This window comes from Anguilla anguilla, chromosome 17 (assembly GCF_013347855.1).
Source record: "Anguilla anguilla isolate fAngAng1 chromosome 17, fAngAng1.pri, whole genome shotgun sequence".
Classification (NCBI taxonomy): domain Eukaryota; kingdom Metazoa; phylum Chordata; class Actinopteri; order Anguilliformes; family Anguillidae; genus Anguilla; species Anguilla anguilla.
The window spans coordinates 4,028,400-4,045,616 of NC_049217.1; the positions used below are offsets into that span (position 1 = coordinate 4,028,400).

The 17,217-nt window shown below is 54.4% G+C and overlaps 1 protein-coding gene across 1 annotated transcript in view; it reads right to left on the minus strand.

The window, feature by feature from the left end:
* LOC118217397 (trinucleotide repeat-containing gene 18 protein-like) overlaps positions 1 to 17,217 on the minus strand; it is a 76,993-nt gene that overhangs the window by 16,038 nt on the left and 43,738 nt on the right. The window contains 15 exon segments of the mRNA XM_035399358.1: positions 22 to 139; positions 1,016 to 1,160; positions 2,307 to 2,456; positions 2,790 to 3,253; positions 4,536 to 4,778; positions 7,770 to 8,027; positions 8,626 to 9,004; positions 9,753 to 9,924; positions 10,484 to 10,615; positions 11,348 to 11,481; positions 11,887 to 12,038; positions 13,380 to 14,366; positions 15,781 to 15,910; positions 15,912 to 16,205; positions 16,658 to 16,845. Coding sequence (XP_035255249.1) covers positions 22 to 139; positions 1,016 to 1,160; positions 2,307 to 2,456; positions 2,790 to 3,253; positions 4,536 to 4,778; positions 7,770 to 8,027; positions 8,626 to 9,004; positions 9,753 to 9,924; positions 10,484 to 10,615; positions 11,348 to 11,481; positions 11,887 to 12,038; positions 13,380 to 14,366; positions 15,781 to 15,910; positions 15,912 to 16,205; positions 16,658 to 16,845 — 3,946 coding nt within the window.

Consider the following 17,217-nt stretch of genomic DNA (forward strand, 5'->3'; position numbering starts at 1 on the left):
GAGGGAGGCGCGGTGCCTTACATGTCGGGCGAGTGGACGGTGTTGACGTGGCCGGCGTACAGCAGCTTGTCGTCCATGGGGATGAGGACCCGGAGCCCGTCCTGCAGCTCCTCCTTCTGGATCACGCAGTTACGCGGGCCTGCCGCACAAAAAAGGGGGCGGGGGGGGGAGGGGTCACATGACCTGACGGTGCTGCCAAAGCAGGCTCAACAGATGTAGAAAGGCAAACTGGATGCCCCCCTCCCATCCCCCCCCCCCCCCCCCCCCCATATGTTCAAAGACCGTATGCCAACGGGTCATTCATTTTTATTGTCTGGCAAGTGAAAACTCGACCAGTTCCTTTACGCTACTGTGCGATGTCGTTAACGTTATAAAACCAAACGATTGCGAGGGGGGACGCGTGTGATTTATGCGCTGTGTCGCTCGCCTCGCTGAGACGCCCGTCCCTTTTATGGCGTTCCTGAACAGACAGCAGCGCACCGGCGTTCTGGGGCTCTGCGCAACAGGTGTGCTGCAGGCCAGCTGCTAACGAGGGCTATTACCTGAGCGCGGTTTTGGGCCAAAGCAAATAGCACTATCTTCTCTCTGCTTTTGCATTACGTTACATTACAGGCATTTGGCAGACGCTCTTATCCGGAGCGACGTACAACAAAGTGTATAACCACAACCAGGAACAAGTGTGTCGAACGCCCTAGAGAGAAGCACCGTTCCAAGCGCAGGGAACAACCGCGTAGTTTAACTTGGACCCTGTAGGTTAATCTGATTAACACTAACACAAACAAGAGCAGCAACAAAGCAGTCTGCAAAAAATACAAGCAGAAGTTAAGACACGAGTGCATTAACTAAGAAACAGCTACCTAGTTACAACCCTAAGCTTACAGTCAATTTAAATGTAGGGAAAGGGGGAGAAAGTTTAGTGCGTGGTCCGACGGGTGTAGGGGGTTTTAGTGAGGGCTGGGTGAGGTGGGTGTGGGAGGTTTAGTGAGGGCGGGGTGAGGGGGGTGTTGGGGCTCACCGGGGGTACTGGGTCGGTCCGGGAGTCCGCTGAGTGGGACGTTCTCGTCCTCAGAGAAGCTGCTGTCCTGATTGGGTTCGAAGTCCTCGTCTGCCGCCATGCTCTCCATGAGCTTGCTGACAGCCCCGCCCTTGCCCCTGGCCTGCTACACACACACACACACACACACACACAAAATAAATACACTCCATCACCGCAGATACAGGTCTATACTGTGTCGCTCCAATATCTGAAATGTTATTGGGTTATTTTTAAAAAACTAAAAATAAAGTCAAGAACAACACAGTCTCGGTACGATGGCCAGGCCCGTAATCAGCGAGGCCAAAGGCACACTTTGAGAGTAAGATTACAGACAGAAAAGTTAATCCCCCTATTCTTACGAGGTCCGATTACCCCCCCCCCCCCCCCCCCGACGTGCCACCGCAGAGGCGGGCTAAAGCGACCGACCGCTTCGCGGACGGCTCCGCGTTCCGGCTGAAGGCCGCTCGGCGTTCACACCGTATTCACGAAGGACAGCCCGTCGGGGGGTGCGGACGGACAACGGTCCCTGACGGATTCGGCCGAGCTCCCACCGAGCGTCCAGGCTAATTACGGCCCGGTCCGAGCTCCCCGCTCGGGTCACAGACCAGCCGGCAGGCGGGCTGCGGGGGGGGGGGGGGGGGCGCTGGGCGCAGACGGGTAATTTAAACGCACCGCTTTCGCCCGCGGAGGAGGCCAGCCCGAGCCGTTCTTATTCTTCTCCTCCGTTTTAATCTTTCAGCTTCCGCAGACCGCGCCGCCGTACGGAATGAATGCTCTGCTGGCCCGCTCATAAGAGGTTAGAATTATGAGCTGTTTTAGAGGCTGCTTCTGTGCTTGTGTGTGTGTCTATGTGTGTGTGTGTGTGTGTGTGAGCTTGAGTGTGTGTAGGTGTGTGTCTGTGTGTGGGTGGATGTGTGTGTGTGTGTGTGTGAGCTTGAGTGTGCGTAGGTGCGTGGATGTGTGTGTGTGTGTGTGTGAGCTTGAGTGTGTGTAGGTGTGTCTTTCTGTGGGTGTGCGTGGGTGCTTGTGTGTGTGTCTGTGTGTGGGTGTGCGGGTGTGTGCGCTTGAGTGTATGAGTGTGTGTGCGCGCGTGTATCTGTGTGTGTGTTCTTGAGTGTAGGTGTGTGCATGGGTGAGAGAGACAGATCAACAGTGTGTGAGTGCAAGTGTCTGAGAGAGAGAGTGCACGTGAGAGGGAAAGCGAGCGAGCGAGCGAGCGTGGGAACGAGGGAAAGAAACGCAGAAGCGCGAACGCGTGCGAGCGCCTCACCTCTTTCTTCGCCTCCCTGGGCTTGGCTTTGGCCTTGCCCCGGCGCACGGGGCTGAGGGGCGGGCAGGGCGGGGCCGCGCGGCCCTCGGGGGCGGGGCAGGGCGGCGGCGGCGGGGTCACGGTCACCGGGCTCTCTTTAGCCTTCCTCTTCTGGAACATTCAGAAGCAGAGCAGCGGGAGGTCACCCCACGCGCAGAGGAGCCGGCCTACGAACGGGCCCTCGACAGCAAAACTCTCACATGAGAATCATCTCATTTAAAACAATAACAGTGTATCGAACCCCGCTCATAAAAGGTATGATTTATTATCTATTTTAAAGCTGGCTGCTTGTGTGTGTGCATGTGTGACTTAGTGTGAGTGTGAGTGTGTGTGTGTGTGTGTGTGTGCATGCATGTGTGAGTTAGTGTGAGTGTGTGTGTGTGTGTGTGTGTCTGAGAGAGGGGGCGTGTGAGAGGGGAGACAGAGAACAGTAACGGATCCGACCTTGACCACGTCCTTCGCCTCCTTCGCTTTGGCCGCCTCCTTCTTCGGGCAGCGGGCGGGTTTGGGGGCGGGGCCGGAGGGCGTGACGGGCGAGACGGGCGTGGACGCGGCGGCGGCGGCGGCGGCGGCGTCGTGGAGGAAGATGCGCTCGCTCCGCCGGCGGGCCCAGTGGTCCTCGTCGCTGGCCTCCATCATCATCGCCGCGTCCAGGCTGAGCGCCCGGGGGGGCCGCGCCTTCTTGGGCTTCCTGCCGCGCTCGGCCGCCCTGGGCCTCCCGGGGCCCGGTCCGGGGGCGGGGCCGGGGCCGGGGCCCGGGGCGGGAACGGGGTCCTCCCGCGGCGCGCTCGTGCTCGCCGGGGCCAGCAGGGGGAGCTCCAGAGCGGCGCGCTTCCCGTGCAGCAGCGACGGGAGCTTCTTCCTGATCTTCACGTCGTTCTCGGAGTCGGTGTACTCGAACTCGGTGCCTGGAACAGAATCGGGAGGTTGCAGGTTCAAATCCCATGTGGAGATCTGCACTGCTATCATACCCTTGAGTGCCGCACTCAACCTGACCTGCGTGATTTAAAACTGCAGCGGCCCTGATTTTTAGCATATTTCTCTAATGCATCTGGAGACACTGGGGTTCTTTGGCTCTCCTCTAGGCGCCATATTGGTGCGTACAAAGCAGTGTACAGTGCCAGTGACTTCAGTTTGACTGGAACTTTGCACGTTCTGCTGACTCCAGCGAGACTGCCCGCTCGCGCTCGGACGCTCGGCATAGCATACCAAACGGCCTAATTCAATTCTGAGAGTTCTCAATAGCGAAGTGATTCAATTCGGGCTTCCATCTCCAGCATAATAAAATGTAAGTTCGTCATTAATGAAACCGAGGGCGTGGCTCGGCGTTTTGAAGAATGAACATTTTTGGTAACAGTATTGCGCGTGCCCCCCCCCCCCCCCCCCCCCCCCCCCCCCCGCACAGATGTAAGTGCCACGCAGCTGCCACAACGCAAGCGATCTGTCGACGTAGAAAACGGGAGCACATCTGCAAAGCCGAGCCTGCGATTAGCTTCCGGAATGTCCCGCTCAGCGAACTCCTGTCTCGTGTTGACTCTGCCCCTTTAAGTACATTCCGAAACAGAAACTGGGAGCAGTGTGCACCCCAGGGGCAGCGCTTCTCAAACTTGGTCCTAGAGACCTCTGTGTTATCTGGTTATTGCAATCCCAGAACTTAACAAGCTGTTCATTTTCCTTAATCAGACACTTTTCCTGTTTTCAGGAATTATTTACCCTGTTAAGCCACATTATGGCAGAAATAGGTAAGCATGCCATAAAGAATAAAAGTTCAATATTCACATTTTGGTTGTTGTGCTACATTGCAAATAACTATTACCACCAAAAGAGGAAAAAACTTTTCTTTAACTGATCAAATTAAAGACTGAGGTGAATCAATAGGCTCCAAACTGGTGAAAATGTGGAAAGCTGGTCTAACCATTAGGTAAATAATGAAGTATTCAAAGAAATCAAATGCCTGCATTTTGTCAAGTTTAAGGGGAAAGAAATATGAAAGAACTTAAAACTTGCATGTTCAACTACCTTAACTGGGCAAAAGATTAACCATAACAAAAACCAAAAAACTAAGGGGTCCCCAGAACTGAGATTAGGAACCACTGCGTACGAGCCATGTCTGGGGTACCAATTAGGAGTGCTGCGCATTTCCCATTGCAGAACATTGACATATCATTCAAATTGTTTGCCTACAATTACCCAGAAGGCTTTGCCTCTCCTCCTTCTTCCTGGCCTTCTGCTTGGCCTCCAGCTGGACCACAGAGAGGGGGGCGGGGACAAGGGGGCTGGGGAGGGCGCTGGCGGCGAATCGGGCGAGGAGGCCCAGCCCGCTCTCCTCCATGGAGGGGGAGCACAGCCCGTCGTTCGTGTCGTACTCGTCTTCATCCTCCTCCTCCTCCTCATCATCCTCGTCCTCGTAATCCTCCTTCTCCATGAAGTATTCTGTCAATTGGAAATAAAAATGCATTCATTTGATTAAGAGAGGTGTGGTTTGCTCAGTAAAAAATTAAACGGTGTTGAGAAAACTACTCCCCTGTGCTACTGCCTGTTGTACAACTCAAAAAATCCATGCTGACTGCAACCACATAAAATTGTGATGCAAGATGACTAGGTGTCAGTACTTGAATACATTTGCTGAATACATTTGTTGGAAATTTGAACATGCAACAGTTTCACAGAAGTAAGCCAGGCTGGAACTGTGGCAGTAAATTCATCAACATTTGGAATGAAAGCAGCCTCACAGCAAGACACCACACACACACACACACACACACACACACACACAGACAAACTCGCACGCTCACACATTTATCAGCAGATTAGAGACATGTTAACAATTCAGACAGCTGGAGAGACACAGAAAATTGCAGGGCGGCAAGGTTTTTTTCTTTTTTGGAAAGCAGGAAGGGCATTCGTTAGCACACATGAAAAGCGGGGTGGGGGGGTAGTTGGGGGAGGGGGGGGGGGGGCTGAAAAGCGGCGGGTGCGTGCGTGCCGCTGGGTTAGTACACTCCGAGACCGCTCTGACATCAGACCGCGCCCGTATCAAACGCGGACGACGGGGGCGGAGCTAGGAGCGAGCCTCGAGCACACAAAGCAGGCCGTGTTGCTGGCTGGGCAGACTACAGCGAAACCGGGGGGGCGGGGCCTGGTGACATCACACGGCTACGGCACTGTCTGGGGGCGGGGGGGGGGGGGGCGCTCAGCCATGGTTATGTCTCAATTAATCCCGCACCTGACCGCTAACACCACCCCAGGAGCCCTTCCCTCTCGGCGCGACGCGATTGGACGATCCCTTCTTCTGCATCAAAGTGCGCGCGTAGATCTGAGCACGGAATAAAGCCTTCTGTACGTACGCCCGTTACTCCTGTAGGTGAAATTCTTCTGCCGATGTAATGTCATTTTTAAAGCTTTTTTTTCCTTAACCGACTGATTGCGCATCCGAACGTCGACCGAAATGTCGAGCGCAGAACAATGCGAGCGCGTCGCTAAAAGCGCTTCGGTCCCCGTACCCCAAAAATGTGTGTAATAGCATCCCCCCCCCATACCTTCTTTAGTTATATTTACTCTGTTGGCACGAATAAAACGAAGAGTCTTAAAGCCTAACTACAACAAAGGTTTGTGCATTGCACGATAAAGCCATACCACTTTAATGCAAATATTAAAAAATAGCTCAGGGATGTAATCTTAAACCCTAACACACCTAATGCTTTACTAAACAAGATTAACGCAACAGGAGTGCGTAATGCGACAGTTGCGCGCACAACTGGATAGCTTAATCGCCCGCACGTTTTAATTAAAGCGATAATTGCGCAGCGAGATCAAAGAGGACGTTACTCTAGCGTGGATATCCGCAAACTACAAGCGCTTGGGCCCGCGCGGCTACGACGAAACACTACCCGAAAACAGACTTCGGATCGTTTGGATTAAACGGTCAATCCTTTACCGACGGTTCCGCATAACCATGGCTGACGGACACAATCTCGGAAAGGTAACATTTTTAAGAGTAATATTGAGGGAAAAAAAACCACTCTAAACGCTGTCAAACCAAACTTCGTCTGGTTTTGGAGTTCACTTCCAAATGAAGAACCGGACGGATAATTAGTGAGAGATGTTATTAAAAATTCTCAGAAGGGTGACACTGAAAAGGAGAAAGGGGGACAAGTCCTACTTACACGAACAGTGACCTCGTGCTGCACCGCTGCCTGCCCTACTCCCAGCCAATCACTTTGCTCCTCTTTAAATGCAGCGGGACACAAGCCAATGCACAGACCGACAGACATGAAAGCATCATGGGTAGGGAGAGGGAGGGTGGGGGAGGGGGCGAGGCAGAGATGAAGGGGGTTGCCAAGCAGCTGCAGGGAAAAAGCTAGCAGACTACAACAGCTAGGTTATTCATTGTTTTAGTTCGGCATACAGGGAGTACTCCCGCTTTCCAAATATCCCTTAAACAAGTTACGGCCTGAACACACGAGGGAATAAATTCAATAAAACTGATTTTGGCATCTATATATGTTCCTAAACCAGCCTGAGCGACCTTCCAACCCGCTGACAACTGAATATGAATGTGTATGTGTATAATCTGCCAGTCAAGAACAGATACTAAACCAGCTGGACATTGTCTCCGACGTCTGTGCACATTTTACATTTGCTAGGTCATTATCGGTAGCTGCCAAGGTCTCAAATGGTCCAAGGCGCCATTTTGTTTTAGGCGGTTCTCATTTGTATTTCATTCACATGTCCGTTGAAAGCATTTTCTCGTCAGATCGACGACATAATTAACGGTTGGGTAAGAATGACTTTCACAGCGGACTGGAGATTAAGCACGTCGAAACGTGATGGTCATAAACCCCGTGGGCCGTTTTAAGCCGCCCGTCCGCGAGCCAGCCTCACGGCAGGGAAAAAAAAAACGCGACCCGATACAGGAATTTTTCGCATTTCCGCTCGGAGCCTCGAACCGTAAACGTCACGAGGCGGCGTAAGGGATATCTGAAAAACGGGAGCACCGAAGAACGAAGCGAGGCCGCCCATGACGAGCCGGCAGCAAACACAGCAACAGAGACAAAAAGCACACAGTTTCCTTTTTTAAGCAGTAATGAAATCACCATGTTTAATAAAGCCAGGGTTCCAAAATGCAGTACAGTCAGACAAGCACGTTTCGCAAGCAGCCACACATCACCCTCCCCGTTCGCAAGTCTACCGACGCCTCTACGGACCAAGCAAATAAAAAAAAAATAATAATAATAATAAAGAGGAATAATTAAAAGGGGACTCCAAAAGGAGTCCAGTAGAAAATTATACAAAAGAAGAGAAACTTTCGGCAGAGTTTGCCCGCCGGAATCAAAGATGGCCGCTTTCGGGAAAGGAGGCGGCCGTCGACTACGGCCGCCATCTTGCCGTGAGCGGCACGCGGCTGGAGTTCGGTCTAGTAACCTTGGTCGAAAGAGTCTTCCGAGGAGCTGACCCCCGCCTCCCGCAGCAGCAGGCCAAAGCGCTTGTGCGTCGTCCTGCCGAGCGCCTGCCGGGGGCGGAGACTCCCGGAGGCCTCGCCCCTCTTGGACGGCGGCCAGCTCTGATTGGACGCCTTGCTGCAGAGGCCGGGTCTTCGGGGGCGGGCTCCCGTCCTGCTCAGAGCGGGATAGGGCGGCCACCCTGCCATGAACTCCTCCTCCTCCTCTTCCGAGTCTGTGTCTGTGTGAAAACGGACGGGTCAGGTCAGTTTTCCCAGCAGCCTCTGCTCCACAGCACTCGCGCCCCGTAAGGAGGAACGTGCTTCTCTCGTGATAATACAAAGATGCCTTACAATAAAGATGCCTTACAGTAAAGGGACCATTATACGCAAAACAAACTCAAGTACAATCAGAATGCTTCACGATGTGTTTGAAACGTCAAGTACCGATGTATGATGGTGATGTATGATGACTGGGTGTCCGTACTTTTGAATACGTTTATTGGAAATTTAAATTTCATACAAATAAGGTAGGCCTGGAACTGAGGCAGCACGTTCATCAACATTTGGAACGAGAGCAGGTAGTTTGAGTGCTTAATGCATCTTTGTACATGGAAGTCTACCATATAATTTACCATGTTGCCATAGTAACACATTGGCAATTTAAATGCAGGAAACACATTTAGCCTAGGTGGTCTGCTGAAGCTTAAAGCTGCACAAGCATTTCAGATGATTGTTTTCATATTGCATGCCCATCAACCTAACAGCTTACCCTAAAAGAATAAACGACATGCTTTAAGACTTAAAAAACATATATGAGTGTTTGAATGAGGCGCTTACTGTTGGAGTAGCTGCTGACGTCCGACCTCGCAGGGGAGTACAGCGCTTTCTGCTGGCCTTTCGCGTTCAAGCAGGGCTCCGCGTTCTTCGTTTTGGCGGCCATTTTGTTTTTACCTCCTTTCGACGACTTCTGGAAGAGGCCGAGCCCCGCGGAGAGGCTCCGCTTCCCCGCCTCGGCCCTGAGCTCCGTCTCCCGGAGCGCCGAGAGCTTGCCGCACCCCCCGGGGCCGGGCGCGGCCCTCCCGCAGGGGTCCCCCGCGAAAGGGAAGGGGGCCCGGTGGAGTTTACCCAGCTTGGTGAGCGACAGGGCCCTGTCCAGCTTGGAGGCCAGCTGCTCCTGCTCGCTCAGCCGCCTCTTCTTGCCGCTCTTCATCTGCATCTGCTCGGGGAAGAGCGAGCGCAGCGGAAAGGTCAGGGGAAAGTCACTTTCGAGAAGCCCCCCCTCCCCCCCCCCCCAATAAAAGCTGTATGGGCGGCAGTGTAGCGTAATGGGTAAGGAACAGGTTTGATTCCCTGGTAGGACATTGCCATTGTACCCTTGAGCAAGGTACTCAACCGGCATTGCTTCAGTATATATCCAGCTGTATAAACGGATGCAATGTAAATGCTATGTGACAAGTTGTGTAAGTCGCTCTGGATAAGAGAGTCTGCTAAATGCCTGCAATGTAATGTAAAATGCAGACAATGTAATGTAAAAGCTTGGCTCTGGCCATCCTTACACAAGAGAGCCACAGGATCGGCTGGCTTTCATTACAACTCGACATAGCTCAGGAGGTAAGACCGATTGTCTGGCAGTCGGAGGGTTGCCGGTTCAAACCCCGCCCTGGGCATGTCGAAGTGTCCTTGAGCAAGACACCTAACCCATAACCCCTAACTGCTCTGGCGAATGAGAGGCATCAATTGTAAAGCGCTTTGGATAAAAGCGCTATATAAATGCAGTCCATTTACCATTTACCATTACCATTCAACTCGGCGCTTGATCCAATCAAAGCGGCCGATCACACGCTAACTCCAGCGAAGCTTCCTGGGCGTGCGTTGGCCGCCAATTCTTTCAGGTAAAAACGAAAAGCGGTAGACCCCGCGGGCGGCTCCAGGACCAGGGCCGGCCGCTCCGATCGAGGACTCACCTCCTGGGGGAAGCTCGACGCGGGCTCCCGATCGGCCCACTGCCTGCTCTTCCTCTTCGCCCTCGCGGCCGCGTCCATCTCCTCGTCCTCCTCGCGGCCGGGTCCCCGAAATCGCTTCCGCAGTACCTCTCCGGCCTCTGAGTCCTCGGAAAGGGTTAGGCTCTTGCTGAACCTAAGAAAACGGGGACGACACATTGCATTAAACCGGGGACACGATTTCTTGGGACATCCACGGCAAAGGTCCTCGTTTCTGCTGTAGCCCGCTGTCAGCAGACCGTTACACCCTCTATTATTGGGCAACGTCTATCCAATGATGAAAACGAGACAGAAATTAAACAAAACCCACAGACCTCACAGCCGGGGACGAGGAAAGGAGGATTCATTAACGTCATAATAAGGAGATCTTCCAGGTGCTTAATCACAGTAATTAACCAACCTAAAAAGGCTTTTCAGCTTTTATATCTTGGATTTAGGGATATACACACACCCCTTGTAGGCCCTAAGCCCTCCACCCACAGTCAGTAAAGCCAACACACTGAACTTCAATAGACTTAATTGGCATGTCAAGAATACTAGACCTGGGTCAGCGTAGTATTATATATCTAATATTTGTATGTGTATGCATTTGAATATAAAAACACTAAAGCATATCCTATCCGTAGATTTGTAATGAAACGCGTTTCTAACTGCTGCACCCACTGTAAGGGTGAAGGGTGCTCGTCGGAGCTCACCTGGCGCTCTTGGGGTCCAGCGGTTTGCCAGCGGGGGAGGAGGGGGCGGCGAGGCTGTGCCTCCTCTTGGGGGGCCTCCCGGGGCCCCTGCGGGCCGACGCCCGGCTGCTCTCCTCCAGCAGCCGCTTCTCCCTGCCAGGCGGAGACGGACCACAAAAGCTCAGCGGAGCCGCACCCTCAGGGGAGACCGCGGAACCGCGGAACGCAGGCGAGAGGCGACCGGAAACAACAGCCATTTAAAACGGCAGCCGGGCGGCCAAAACAAAAACATGAGGCTGCGAAAACCAGAGGGGACAGAGCGAAGTGCCTCTTTTGTTGGGGGTGGCCTCCACTGTGGGGGGGGCGGTCTTCGAGCTGTGGCGTGTGTGTGTGTGTGCATGCGTGTGTGTGTGTGTGTGTGTGTGCGTCTGTGCGTGTGTGTGTGTGTGTCTGTGTGTGTGTGTGTGTGTGTGTGTGCTATGCACGTGCTCGTCTGTACTCGGCCTTCAGCCTCCCCGTTTGACAGGAGGGGGGGGCTCTGTTTTTCGTTCTCGGCACAGCTGGGGCCGGGTGTTTGCCGAGCCGGTCGAGCAAAAGTGGAAAATATGCATTGCGGGAAAAAAAAACGCGAAGGGTGAGAGGTTTTTGTCCCGTGCACAAAAATAACAAGGGCAGCGGCTCAGAGACCCGGCGGTGAGTCACGGGGATGGAAGTGGAGCGGCGGCGCGAGCAGCCACTGAGCGGCGGAGAACGGGACGGACGCTAGCAACGAGCTTCAGCGGCGCGCAGGGGAAACCCGCTAACGGAATGGGGAAAGGGAAGCTCGGTCTCTTTTTTTTTGGGGAGGGTGGGAGGTGGGAGGTGGGGGGGGGGCGGGGTACTCACTCGCGCTCTCTCCGTCTCTGAAGCTTCATCAGCTCCCTCTGTCTGTCCTTGTACCGCCTCTGGAGCTCGGCCAACCTCATACGGTAGTCCACCTCCAAGATGTCCATCCCCTCCAGGGCTGACTTGGAGAAGAGCTGTGGTGGGATAGGGGGCGGGGGGGGGGGGGGGGGGGGGGGGGATTAGGAGACATGCTGAGACAGGGGTCCTCACCATGGAAACACACCGCTCAGACTACACACGCCAGGCAGCCGACACACCTGGCACTGTCCGTCCACGCCCTTAGTCACAGTCTTGGGCTTGTATTCAACTAAAATACAATGTGCTTCACGCTCAACATTATCAATTCAGCTGCCACTACAGAAAGGCTAGCAAAACGTTATGCTAAAGTCAGAGTTTAAAGGACCTTCTACACAAGTGTGCACACATGCGCGCGCACACACACAAACACACAACACACACTAAATAAGCAGATCGTTAAGCTTGCAGAACGGGCTGAGCGAATGGGTCTCAGCCTGAGAAAGGGGCGGGGCGGTACTCACAGGCTCCTCCTTCTTCTGCATCCAGCTGTACTTCCTGTTGGGGTCGAGCTCGCGGGGGAGGCGGACGGCGAGGGCCGGCCGGCGCAGCTCCTCCAGGAGCACCTGCCTGCTCGCCTGCAGCAGGACGTCCAGCCCACAGGACGCCGCCACGCCTGTACGAACACACACACGCGCAGACACACACACGCACACACACGCAGGCGCACACACATGCACGCACACGCACGCACAGACGCACACACACGCACGCAGGCGCACACACACGCACAGACGCACATGCACACACACACATGCACACAGAGACAGAGAGAGAGAGAGATCGATCGATCGATAGAGAGAGGGGGGGAGAGAGAAAGAGAGAGAGAGGGAGAGAGGGAGAGAGAGAGAGAGTGAGAGAGTGAGAGTGAGTCACATATTAGGCTCTCCGCTCTCATCTGGGGGTAAATTTCCTTAACTGGTTTCCCTCTCATTAAGTGAATTAGAGCAAGCTGTTGTCAGGTTGATATGGGAGTCATTTACATTTTATTGCCCTTACCGGTTTGTAAAACGACTTGTTTGCCAGGATATTCGCTAGATTGCAAATGTAAACCATATTTATTCATTTGAAGACATAACTACAAGACATTGGTATGGAAGGTGCATGAATTAACACGCATTATTTCCCCCACATTACTGACAAAGAATTTCACAAACTGCTGAAATAAACTATGGAAAAAAACAGTGCTGCTTCATTAAAATCGTTTTTTTTTTTTTTTTCTAAAGCGGCGAATCTTAAGAAGAGCAGAATTTCATCTTTGTTAGCGATGGGGAAACAAGACACGATCTTAAGCGCCTGCATCAATGACCGCCTCTCGAATCATTACACAGAGAACCGTTCCTCCTCCGTCGTGTGCTATTTATCCTGCCGATTAGCCTTGCGCATTTCAACCGCTCCTGCATTATTTTTTGATTGAGAGGACGGTGTGATTACGGCCAACCGCCTCTTAAAAAATTAAAAAATTTTGTAAATCTACAAAAACAGGAACTCTTTCCCAGCAAACAGGACGTGAAGCTTGCTGCTGCACGCTCTCATTGCCTGATGTACGTAAAAAAAATTTTTTTAAAGTATAATCTTACAACCATGCTCCCAGCGTTGGGAACTTCTGCCGAATTGCCCTTGTTGCCGATTTCACATTAAATTGTGGGATTGAAAATCAACCGCCATTTTAGTGTTTTTAAAGCTTTTGTTTTTCCTAAAAATCATTTACAGCCGACAGCTTGTGTTAAGCACCAAAAAGGGCGTGTTCTGAAGCAGAAATAAGCGCATGCACGGTAGTTGTTATTTCTGGTCTCTGGTCTTTCCAGAACAAAATGGCGGACAGGCCATTTTGGCTTGAGATCCTAAAATCTTCCCTGCATGAATGCGACGCGTGACCCATTTCTGGGAGAGCCGGACATTTTGGCCAATTTCTCCCATATGCAGGCGGCCATTTTGAAGCCGAGGCTCCACTTACACTGAACGGCCAAGCACTGCCTCTCCAGCTCCAGCTCGGCCATCTCCCCCAGCAGGGTCATCCCCTCCAGCCCGGCAAGCTCCAGGGGGGCGTGGTCCAGGGGAGGCCCCGCCCCCACGAGGGCGGGCAGGGGGCGGGCCTGCGGAAGCTCGCTGGCGGCCACCAGGGCGATCATGCCGGCCATGGGGTCGTCGGGGGCGACGTCCTCGACGGACAGGCGCGGCCGGAGTGGGGGGGGCAGGACAGGAGGTGGGGGGGACGGCGTCTCGCGGGCGATCTCAGTGACCTCATCGCCGGGCCGCTCCGGGCATCGACCCGGGTCCGTCTCCCCCCCGAGTCTGGGGGAGGCGGGGCCGACCGACCGGGGTGGGCCGTCCCACGCTTGGGGCTCGCCGTAATGGGCGGGGGGGCGGTAGGCGAGGCTCGCGGGGCTGGCTGACCCCTCGCGGACCGGGGGCTCGGCCTCGGGGGCGAGGGGACCCGCGGCGGGAGCTCGGTAGGGATCCGGTCCGCTTATGACCGTCGTCTCCTCCAGCTTCACCCTCCCTCCCGCGAGCGCCTCGTCGGGCTCCGCCCCCCCTTCCGCCGACAGGGACGTGACCACGGTGCGTCGCCCCGCCTCCGCCTCAGACGCGCCGGGCGCGGCCGCCTCGCCGCGGCGGGCCGCCCGGAGCTCGGGCTCCTCCCCGCCCTCCTCCAGCCCGGGCTCCTCCTTCACCGCGGGGTTGCCGGGCGTGGCCCGCTCCTCGCGGCGCGGCGGCGCCGGGGTCGCCGGGGGCGGCGGCGGGGGCTCCGCCGCGGCCGGGGAGCGCAGGCGGCGGGGCTTGACGTCGGCCGGAGGGGCGGAGCGCTCCAGGGTCTCCGCCGGCAACGGCACGTCGGGCGCCAGGCCGTCGGCGTCCGCGGCGGCGGCCGGCTGGAGCAGGTACGGGTAGTGGCTGCCGAACGGCGCGGGTAGCGGCTGGTACGGGTAACCGGGAGGAATTTCTGCAAAAAAAGCAAAGAAGGGAGAGTGGGGGGGGGAGAAGGGAGAGGGGAGAGGGGAGGGGGGGGAGAAGCGTTGAGCGCACTGTGGTAAAAAGCAGCGAGCTCCAGAAGGCCACAGATCCCAGTGAATGTGTGACAGAGCGGTTAAGCACGTCTGGGACTTTGTAAAAGATCAATCAGCCAGACGCAGCAAGGCTTTTCCAGCGCTCCCACAGTCTCACGGATTACACAGCTAGTGCACAATCCCGTGTATGCCCAAACATCAGGGATGGGAAAAAACAAGGCACGAGGGGACGTAGGCGTTCAGTCAGAGGTTCACATTTCTTTGGATAACCAGCTGAAAATCCCTTGTGAAGGGAGTTCCCCCACAGCACCACGTGATTAAGCTTGGCAGACACTCCCCAACCCAGTGTTTCTCAAGTTCAGCTATGGGGCACCAATTCCAACCAATCTTGCTCAATTAAAGTTGTGGAAGTTGTTCAGGTTCTTTCATAAAATTTTTCCTTAAACTTGCTAACACAATGCAAGTTCAGCTCATTATGATTTGCTTGGCCACTGAATGCTTCGTTACCAACCAAAATGGGGTTTTTTTGTGTCCGTGTGTCCACACTTTTACCAATTAGGAGCCAAGTTGATTCGCCTCTTTAATTTGATCAGTTTCCAATTTTTTTTTAACCTCTCTTGTAATTGTTGGCAATACAGCACAATCCAAATACAGGATTTTTATTCCTCATGGCACGCATAAGCTATTTCTGTCATAATGTGCCTTAAGAGGGTAAACAGTCCCTCAAAACATGAAAAGCATAATTGAGGAAAAATAACAGCCTGTTGAAAATTCTGGGATTGCAATTGCGGTTGGAACGAAAACCAGCACGCACAGCGGTCCCCACGGACCGAACTTGAGAGCCACTGCTTTAGCCTAATACAGTTCATTAGCCCCGACTTTAGACATGTCGGTTAAAAACATTAGCTTGTTTAAAAAAAAAAAAACAAGGCGGCAGATTGCAGCTTTTTTTTTGGACCGAACAGCGAATTAATCTGTAATTACAGACAGCCATTAACTTTGATTAGAGGCGGCCATTTTAAATGTCGTCCTCTCATTGCTCGCCTTCCATTTAAATGCAAAAACCGAGGAATTAAAACGAACGCTCCGGAGCGATTAAGACTGACCACCTGCCGTCACGCAGCGATATTGTTTAGTTTATCTCCTCAAACTTAGATTAGCGCGCGACGGCTAATTGCTCCTTCGAACAAATCGGGGGGGCTACGCAACGGCGGCAAATTCAATATTAACAAGCGCAGATTATTCCCCGAGCTTCCACCGCACATCTGTCTCCACCTGTTCCACAGAGCAGCCTTTAGTCATAAACATTTAGAAGGTTGCATGGTGGGGGGGGGAATAGCGGTTCCTCACCGGGGTACAGAGCCTGCGCGGGTGCGGAGACGTGGTTCTGAAGCTCCAGCTCTTTGCCCTCGCACACTTCCACGCACTCCTCCTTGGGCGGGACAGGGGGAGGCGGCGGGGGCGGGGAGGAGGCGGGGCTGGGCGGGCGGGGGGGCGGGGGTGGAGGGGTGGGAGTACGAGCGCCCGGGCAGGGACTTCTCCCCTTTGGGCCCGCCCTCAGACTTGAGGGCGGCGGCGACGGGGGAGGGGAGGGGCGTCAGGGCCTTGCTGTAGGAGGGGGACGGGGAGGGCGTCGGGGAGCGGGCCGCCAGCTTTCGGGAGTGCAGGGCGGGGCCGGGCCGCGTGGAGACGCCCTGCTTGCCGCAGCCGTCGCCGCCCCTTTTGGCCGCCTTGTCCTCCATTTCGGCTCTTTGTTCGCTCGCCTTCAGCCTCTCCTGCGGGGCAGACGGAGGAAACCGTTAGGCCGCGAGACGACCTCCACGACAGGGACCCAACACAGAAACAGACCTCACCATTACATTACATTACAGGCATTTAGCAGACACTCTTATCCAGAGGGATGTTTAAATGGACACAACTTCTACATTGTATCCATTTAAACAGCTGGATATATACTGAAGCAATGCAGGTTAAGCACCTTGCTCAAGGGTACAACGGCAGTGTTCTACCCAGGAATCGAACCTATGACCTTTCGGTTACAAGCCCAGTTCCTGACCCACTGTGCTACACTGCCGCCCCACTTGGTTATGAACTCCAGTGACTTCTCACTGAGGTCTTACTGGGTCTCTACCCCTAAAGCTGACTGATGGAGGTGGCGGGGGGAGGCGGGGGGGTGGCGGTGGGTGTGTGGGGGGGGGGGGTGGTGGGAGGGGGGGGCGTTGCTCACCGCGAAATGCACGCTCCTCTGCAGCTCCATCACCTGGGCGGCCTGCTGCTGGATCATGAGCAGCTCCTGCTGGCGGAGCAGCTGCTGCTGGGAGAGGAGGTGCAGCTCCTGCGCGTGCTGCAGGGAGGCGCCCGCCCCCGGGTACAGCCCCGGCCACAGCGGGGGGCTCCGCTCCATCAGCTCGGCCGCTGGGGGGGGGGGGGGGGGGGGGGAGGAGAACCGAAAATCAGCACCGTGCAACCGTCAGGATACCGGTTACGGCACCATGACATCCTCCATTACCACAAGGGTGTCTGAGTCTATGAAGCAGCACAGCAAAGACCACCTTTATGAAAACACATGCTCAACAACACATAGTTCACCAATTAAACAGAAGGTAATGAGATTCAAGATGTGAAACGGTACCCGCCATCGAGCAATGTCTAATTAGTCTATTAGTAGCGTTCGCAGTAGAAGGTTCCAGACAACATTTGCAAAACAAATGTTTCAAAAACAGCAACTATCAAATGATAAGACTTGCAAAATCAGGAGATCATACTCCAAGCAGAGAATGAGAAAGG